This window comes from Pelophylax lessonae (assembly GCF_965119305.1).
Source record: "Pelophylax lessonae genome assembly, chromosome: 4".
NCBI lineage: Eukaryota > Metazoa > Chordata > Amphibia > Anura > Ranidae > Pelophylax > Pelophylax lessonae.
The window spans coordinates 59314277-59322584 of record NC_138771.1 but is presented as its reverse complement, the minus strand read 5'-3'; the positions used below and the strand labels follow the sequence as shown (position 1 = coordinate 59322584).

The 8308-nt window shown below is 44.0% G+C and overlaps 1 protein-coding gene across 1 annotated transcript in view; it reads right to left on the bottom strand.

Moving 5' to 3' along the window:
- Positions 1–1034: 1034 nt before the first annotated feature.
- VPS33B (VPS33B late endosome and lysosome associated) overlaps positions 1035–8308 on the bottom strand; it is a 77301-nt gene continuing 70027 nt past the window's right edge. Inside the window, exons 21-24 of the mRNA XM_082253231.1 lie at positions 7191–7292; positions 6968–7037; positions 6752–6868; positions 1035–1244 (exon numbers count right to left, since the gene is read on the bottom strand). Of these exons, the coding sequence (XP_082109357.1) occupies positions 1165–1244; positions 6752–6868; positions 6968–7037; positions 7191–7292 (369 nt within the window). The 3' untranslated portion in view covers positions 1035–1164. The remainder of the gene's footprint in view (positions 1245–6751; positions 6869–6967; positions 7038–7190; positions 7293–8308) is intronic.

Genomic DNA, 8308 nt, shown 5'->3' with positions numbered 1-8308 from the left:
CTTCACAATGATTTCATTGTGCTGAAAATACAGTTAGTTCCAAGAAGAAGTTCCCAAACTCAGTGGAAAGAGATTCAAATTGCCTGTGCAGCATAGACAGGGAAGACCGGAAGCATTTACATGTAGAAGAGCTCATTCGGCCTGATACATTTTATTAGGTCAGACTTGACCCATAGACTTGCACTGAGAGAGAGGAATGGAAGCAAAGTCATTAAGTAGCACTACTGAGCAAGCAGCAAAACCTGTATGGTGCATACAGTCAGGGCTGCCATCAGGGGGGGAAAGACCATACACATGTAGGGGGCCCGGACGTACTAAGGGGCCCAGCCACCCAGGCCCCAACCAATGAGACCGAGTGGTTGCTGCTGTAGTAACTAGCAATTGCTAAAGCAGGGCAGCCACAGAGAGAGCCAATGCAGCCTTGCTCAACTCTTTGCTGAATATATGGGTCTGTCTCTTTGCTGGATTGGGATGTCTCTTTGCTGTATTTGGATGTCTCATTGCTGGGTTGGGATGTCTCTTTGCAGAATATACGGGGTCTTCTCTTTTCTGGATTGGGGTGTATCTTTACTGGATTGGGCCATTGTTTTGCTGATCATATGGGGATGCCTCTTTGCTGAATTGGATTTATTTTCATAATAAGTTGTAAGAGTTAAAAAAAAAGTGGATGAACTGAAGGACTCGGTAGGATCACCAGTGGGCGGATTCAGTAGGACGGTCATTGGACGGGCTCTGGGGGGTCCAGGCCTAAAGCTGTGTGGGGCCCAAAAATTTCTGATGGCTGCCCTGCATACAGTATATTTAAAACTATACACAGCTAAAATACAAAAGTTGATTTGTAATATAATTTACGCTAAGCAGATCACATTCACGTACAATATATCTGTAAACATGTTTAAAAGACTGCAGTTTCCCTTTGACAGACATTTATTTGATGAAGAAAGGATCTATTGATGAAGAAAGGATCTATTGATGAAGAAAGGATCTGTTATAAATGGAGTTCCTTGAAGTGTTTCCTATGTACAATTATTTTTTTTTTTGGACAAAGGATTTTTGTCAGTTGCAGGGAATGTTTTCATACTAATGAGTTCACATTATGAGAGTTCAGCATGATCATGGTTGTCCAGTGTGACTGTCTGTAAGAACATGGTAATCTCCGATGGGTCATGATTTAGTCTCTTTCAATGATTCCATCATCCGTGCAGCATTTGTAATAGATGTGGTTAGAAAAACAAACCTGTAACCTAAAAATAGAAAAACAAATACACTAAGTAATGTAAAGTGAATTGATCACAGATTCCATTTACATACATTATTAACCACTAAACCCAGGAAGATTTTACTCCCTTCCTGACCAGGGGGTATTTTGTGATTCGGCACTGCGTGACTTTAAAGGACAATTGCGCGGTCATGCGACGCTGTACCCAAACGAATTTAACATTGTTTTTTTCCCCACAAACAGAGCTTTCTTTTGGTGGTATTTGATCACCTGTGCGATTTTTTGATCATGCGCTATAAACAAAAAAAGAGCGTCAATTTTGCAAAAATAACAATATTTTTCACATTTTTTTATATGAAATTCCCCCATAAAAAAAATGTAAAAATCAAAATTTTTTTAAAATTTTTGGCCAATTTGTTTTCTGCTACCTGTTTGGTAAAAAAAAAAATTACAATAAGCGTATTTTGATTGGTTTGCGCAAAAGTTACTGCGTTTACTAAGGGAAAGATTTTTGTCATTTTTGTTGTTTTTTTTTTTTTAACGCGTAATGGCGGGGATCTGCGATTTTTTTTTTGCGGTACTGCGACATTGCGGCGGACAGATCGGACCCTTGACTGACATTTTTGACACTTTTGGGGGTGCCAGTGACATTACTGCAGTAATCAGTGCTATACATATGCGCTGTTACTGTAAAAATGACACTGGCAGGGAAGGGGTTAACTTTATTGGAGAGGGAGGGGTTAAGTGTGTCCTAGGGGCGTGTTTCTAACTGTTATGGGACATGGCTACTACTGTAAAAACAGAGATCAACGGTCCTACATAGTAGAACCATCTGATCTCCATTTTTACACAGGGGAGAATGACAGGCGGCTTGTTTACATTAGCCGCCTGCCTTTCTCCCTTCCCGGCGAACGATCGTGAGTGACCGGCGGACATCGGGTCCGCCGATCATACGCACTGACTTGTTAGGGAACGAGCCGCGGCGGGGGCGTGCCTCAGCGGGAGCGCGCTCGCCCGCTATTGGCTCACAAGTCAGTGACAGGCTAGTGACGTACCGGTACGTCACTTTGCCTGGCCGGGGCTGACCGCCGCAGTATATGTACTTGCGGCGGTCGGCAAGTGGTTAAATATAGTTAAGTACACACTTTTTTTTGTACAGGTTTGAAAGACTAGGTAGGAGAGGGAAAGGAAGGAAGGAATATTTTTTAAGAATAGACAGCATTGGGCTTTTCTTCTACTTTAAAGCATAAACTAGAGCAGTGGTCCTCAACTCCGATCCTCAGGACCCACTAACAGGCCAGATTTTAAGTATTACCTTGGGGAGATGCAGACTAGAATACTGCAATCACTGAGCAGCAAATGACATCACCTGTGATGTAATTTAGTTATGTTGCAAACCTGGCCTGTTAGAGGGCCCTGAGGACCGGAGTTGAGGACCACTGAACTAGAGCAATATTGACAGCTGGATTCCTTCCAGGCAGACAGGGAACAATTACAACTGCCTGTGCAGGCAATCCCCGGGTTAGATAGGTTCTGATTTGTTTTTTTTTTTGTTTTGGATATAGTGGAGATAAATTAGAACACCTTTCAGTCTTTATTGCCGTCTGTGCCCCCATTAGGGAGATTCAGCCTCTCTATTTGTCCTATTTACCATTATTGTTGAAAGTGAAATTACCCTGGGGGTCCCCAAGGAATTCCTTTAATTTGCATTGATTTCCTCTTACTTCCTGTTTGGCTATGGAACAGGAAGCAAAAGGAAATCTCTACAATGGGACACAGATGGCGAAAACAAATCCGACAGGGTTATAACCCTCCCTTACTCTATACTTGAATTTTTCAACCAGGGTACCTTGGCAAAATGCCTAAAAATTGTTTAAAAATTGTATACAAGCCAGCAGGTGGTTGAAGCCTGCCTTTAGTGACACAAAGCCATGGGTTTTCATTATGCACCATTACAACTTTCTAGACACTGGCATCCTAGCAACCAATGGCATCATCAGTTGATAAGGAGGATGTCTGTTGTCTCCACAGCATCCTTGTTTGACCCTTCTCTGCCTCTCTCCCTCAGCACTGGGGTCACATTAGGTGACTGATGGAGAAGAGAAACATTGGAATACTAGTCAGTACCAGTGTGCAAAAGTGTATTTGCTTTGGAAGTAAAAAAAATCACCTCTAATGTTGGGTATCCTACGTTTGGATGTTGCTGCATTGCGTAAAACTAATAGAATAGTTTTTTTACATTTTAGAATGGGATGCCTTGAGACTGTCCATAATTTTAAAGGGTGCCTTGACTGAAAAAAGGTTGAGAAACCCTGCTCTATACAAAATAAAAGTTTTGCCTATAATTTTACTTTAAAGTGGAGTTCCACCCTAAAATGATACTTACCTCCATCTTCTCGCTCCGGGTCACCTGAAAAACAAATGGATAATCGCAATTTTTTTTTTTACTTACCTCGTTTAGAAGATAATTTACTCACCTTACTTCCTTCTTCCTCCCCTCGGCGGCCGCGGCGATTCGTCACTTCCTGTCTTGCAATGATTCCTGGGAGCTGAACGTCATCGCTCCCAGGAATCAATGCGCCTGCACCGGCCCCGTCGTCAGTTCCGGTGCAGGCGCCATCATACCTTGCAAAACAGCTTCTGGGCATGCCCAGAAGCTGTGCAGGGATGACGCTGTGGCACCGGAAGTGACGGCGGGGCCGGTGCAGTGCATCGTGGGACCGAAGAAGACGGAAGAGGACACAGAAGAGGATCGCGCTGGCTTCAAACTGCCCACACCGGAGATGGCAGCGCTGGAGAATACATTTTCAAGGTAAGTATTTCTTCTAAAAGGTAAGTGCGACCCGGGACAGATCAGAGGCTATCCATTGTAGAATATACTAGCCCTGACTGTCCCGGGGGTATTTTTATTAAAAAAAAAGTTCACTGGGCGGAACTCCGCTTTAAGTTGAAATTGTAAGCAAGTTGGGACATGTATATTTTTTAAGTGTAATTCCACCCAAAAAATCATTTAAAAGTTTTTTGGATAGCATGCTTACACCCATGCAGCGTTTGCTTTGCTGTCTGTGCCCCTGTTCAGAAGATTTCAAACCAGTTTCTGTCCCTGTGACAATAGGATTTTGAAAATTTTGGGTTGTTGTGGAAAAAGGAATTGGTGATAAAGCTTCAGTGATATCGTTTACAGGAGTGAATTTCCCTTCCTAGGGGTAGATTTCTTCTCACTTCCTGTTGTCTCCCTCTGTTTGTAAGTAGGAGTCGTATGCAAGTCGGATGTTTGTAACCCGGGGACCGCCTGTACAAAGGAGGGCCTTTCTCACTGCATCAGGTTTGCAAAAACAAGTTGGTAGAAAAACGTAAAGCAGCACACTATTTGCACAGACATCCTGTCCTTGTGGACTAATATACATGAAATTACACTATAACCAGCCCTCATATTTTCCACCTGCCTGCTCGCATTTTGCGACTGAAAAATGATTGAGGGCGAGAGAGGAGAGGAAGAGGAAAGGCGGCCGGATAATCCGAGCGGTGATCGCTGCACTGTAACATCTTTTATTTGAACTGCTGGTCACTCGCCTTCACACGCAGTCCCACCTCCTGGTTCGGCTCCTTTGATAGACAGAACACCGGTCCAATGCCGGGACGGGTAACGTCTATCATAGGAGCTGAGCCAGGAGGCGTGACTGTGTGTGAAAGTGAGCACCCGGCAATTCAAATGAAAGATGTTAGAGCACAGGGATTCCCGCTCTGATTATCCGGCCCCCTTTACTCTTCCTCTCTCTTCCCCTGCACTGGTGAGACTGCACTGACGGGGCACAGGTGAGACTGTATTGACAGGGCACATGCGAGACTGCATTGATGGGGCACAGGCAAGACTGCATTGATGGGGCACAGGCAAGAATGCATTGATGGGGCACAGGCGAGACTGCATTGATGGGGCACAGGCGAGACTGCATTGAGGGGGCACAAGCGAGGTTGCATTGAGGGGGCACAAGCGAGGTTGCATTGAGGGGGCACAAGCGAGGTTGCATTGAGGGGACACAAGCGAGGTTGCATTAAGGGGGCACAAGCTAGGTTGCATTAAGGGGGCACAAGCGAGGTTGCATTAAGGGGGCACAAGCGAGGTTGCATTAAGGGGGCACAAGCGAGGTTGCATTAAGGGGGCACAAGCGAGGCTGCATTGATGGGTACAGGTGAGGCGACATTGATGGGCACTGGTGAGGCGACATTGATGGGCACTGGTGAGGCGACATTGATGGGCACTGGTGAGGCTGCATTGATGGGCACTGGTTAGGCTGCATTGATGGGCACTGATAAAGTTGTTATTATTATTTATTTGTGTAACTTCTGCATTCATGCAAAAACATTTGAGAGCCGGTTCACACTGGGGCGACCTGTCAGGCGACCTGGTCGCCTGACAGGTCGCCTGCCATAGAGAAGCTGTGGACCCGTTCTAATAGGAGCGACACAAGTCGCTCCGACTTAGAAAAAGGGTCCGGAGCTTCTTTGGGGCGACCCGGAGCGACCTGCATAGACTTCAATGTTATGAAGTCCGTGCCGGCCGCTCCGAGGTCGCGGTGCGAGCAGCGCACCGCGACTTGTGAGGTCGCCCCGGCAAGTCGGATCGCTCTAATGTGAACCGGCTCGAACAGTGTCATTTTATAAAATAATTTATGAGGGCGCGTTTAGGGGCGGGGCAGGGTAGGATAGGGTAGGGGTTAGGTGGGGCAACTGGTGGGGAGTAACCCTTAAGGCCTGGCTAGTAGCTCAGGACTAGAAATTGTGAGCCCTGCTATAGCTATTTCCCATTTTTGTGTTCAGAAAAAGTGATAAAAGCAGAAAAGACATGTACTTAGCATAATATAACTACCAAAATGTTCCAAACAGTTATCAGGACAAGAATATATAATAGGGGGGAGCTAGCCGTGCTGCTATCAAGTCTCGGATCGTACTGCAGACGTCCGTGACCATACCTGTATATGCTGCTTATTCATCTGGATTTTGTAAGTGTTATTCTATACATTATTTTCAATAAACCGGAGGTAATGCACTATAGTCCCCTCTTCTTCTTTTGGGCATGATCTTTGTGGCAATATCCCCTTGCTTGGAAGCCTATAGATCCCCTCTAGTTGGAAGCAGTTGGTCGTTCCATTCCATCTGAGAATTGCATCATCTAGCTGACCATTTTGGACTCCCGGAATAACACAGTATATGCTCGCATCTCTTCATATTGTGGTAAGAGTCCCCTCCTATCACTGGGTGTTATCACATGCATTTAAGTTTGAAGTTTTCACCTTGGATCATCGTTTGGGAAGAGGCGCACCCACCTCCCATCACTCCCCAACCTTCACCGTATTCTTTGGATTAAAAAGACTTTTTTATAGTTTTATCACATTCTTTGGATACCAAAGGTTTTTGTGTTAACTGCTGGCTCAGCAGACACCATTTATGAACATTTTTGTTCTCCTCATTTGTTTTAGCGCACTTTTGTAATTTATGTTACAACTTTTCCCAAGAATATATAATAAAAAGTACCCGTCTCTTTTCCCAGAAACCTTAACGCTGAGATCTCTGAAAATGTGCATCCTCCAAGGAAAACTGCCAGGATGATCCTCTGTGATTCTGAATAGGAATTCCTATCTGAGATTTGCTCTGTAGGAGAAAGAATTACAGTCAAATTATGCATACAACTAAAGTAGAAGCTGCCTACTTCTCATGAGAGAATAAATCATTTATTAAAAACTTCCATACCTGCAAACTCATTGCCATTAAGCAGACGTGTGACCTCTTCAAGGCCCGTCCAACCTTTACGAGTCAAAACCTGAAAAACAGTTTATGCTTTGACTATAGCTCAGAAAAATGAAAATAAAAACAATGTATGTTCTACTGAAGCCTGGAGTGTCAGTTAAGATACTTTGCACTGCAGTCACATATGTTATCATTTGTTTTATGAATGAATGGAATGTTCACTTACCTGCTCTATTAATTTACAACTTAATGGAATGTAAGCTCCACTATAGACATACGCCATGTCCTTTGGGGTTTTCAGATCATACTCTCCATCCATGCGTGGAATCTACCAAGACATTTGTTCAATCCAGTTTATTGATTAAAAAAAAAAAAAAGTACATTACATACTTAAGCCCCTTTCACACTGCTCTGTAGCAAGATTTGGGGTGCGTTTTTGGGCCACCAGCACCTGTGGAAAATGGCCACATGACTCAAAAACACACACCAAAAACGCAAATTGCGGGTGCGTTTTTACCGCAATTTTACTGCGATTTCTATTTATTTCAATGGGAAGCTGCATTTTTGGTGCGTTTTTTAAAAATGGCACCAAAGATGCAGCATGTAGGACTTTTCAAAACGCACCACACCCACAGCGCAGTGGTGTGAAAAGTTCCATAGGATTAAAAGGGAAAAAATATTCAATGCGTTTTTTTTGCAAGGTAAAAAAGCAGGAAAAACGTATCAGTGTGAGGGGCCCGTACAGTACACGCAGGAAAAGATATATACACATTTTGTCATGTAATTATAGAATTTGTTATGACATTATATTTATATTAACAACATTGCAGTGTTGTCAGCGGGTTCTCTAAAAGAGACACTGGGGTGGATTTACTAAAGGAAAATATACTGTGCACTAGAAGTGCAATGCAAGTGCAGTTGCTGTGGATCTGAAGAGAAGCTCTGAAAAGGAGGGAAGCTCTGCTGATTTCTATCATCCAATCATGTGCAGGTAAAAATGCAGTTTATTTTCCTTGCATGTTCCCCTCAGATCTAGGACAACAGCACTTGCAGTGCACAGACTACAGTATTTACCTTTAGTAAATCTACCCCAGTGTCATGTTTCCCATTTTCCATGTAGAGCAAAGTAATAGTCTTATTGCAAAGACCCCTTTGATCCCCTTACAAGTGATCCATAACTGTTCCTTCTATCTCCGAAACTGTCCACAACACTTGGCACTTCCAGGTAAGGAGGAGCAAGTGGCATCCTCCCCTATGACAGTACTTGGGTCTAGCAGCCAATTGCTAGGCCAAAGCACACGACCGGAGAAGTGACATCACTGATCCCTAGGTTGCTGATATTAG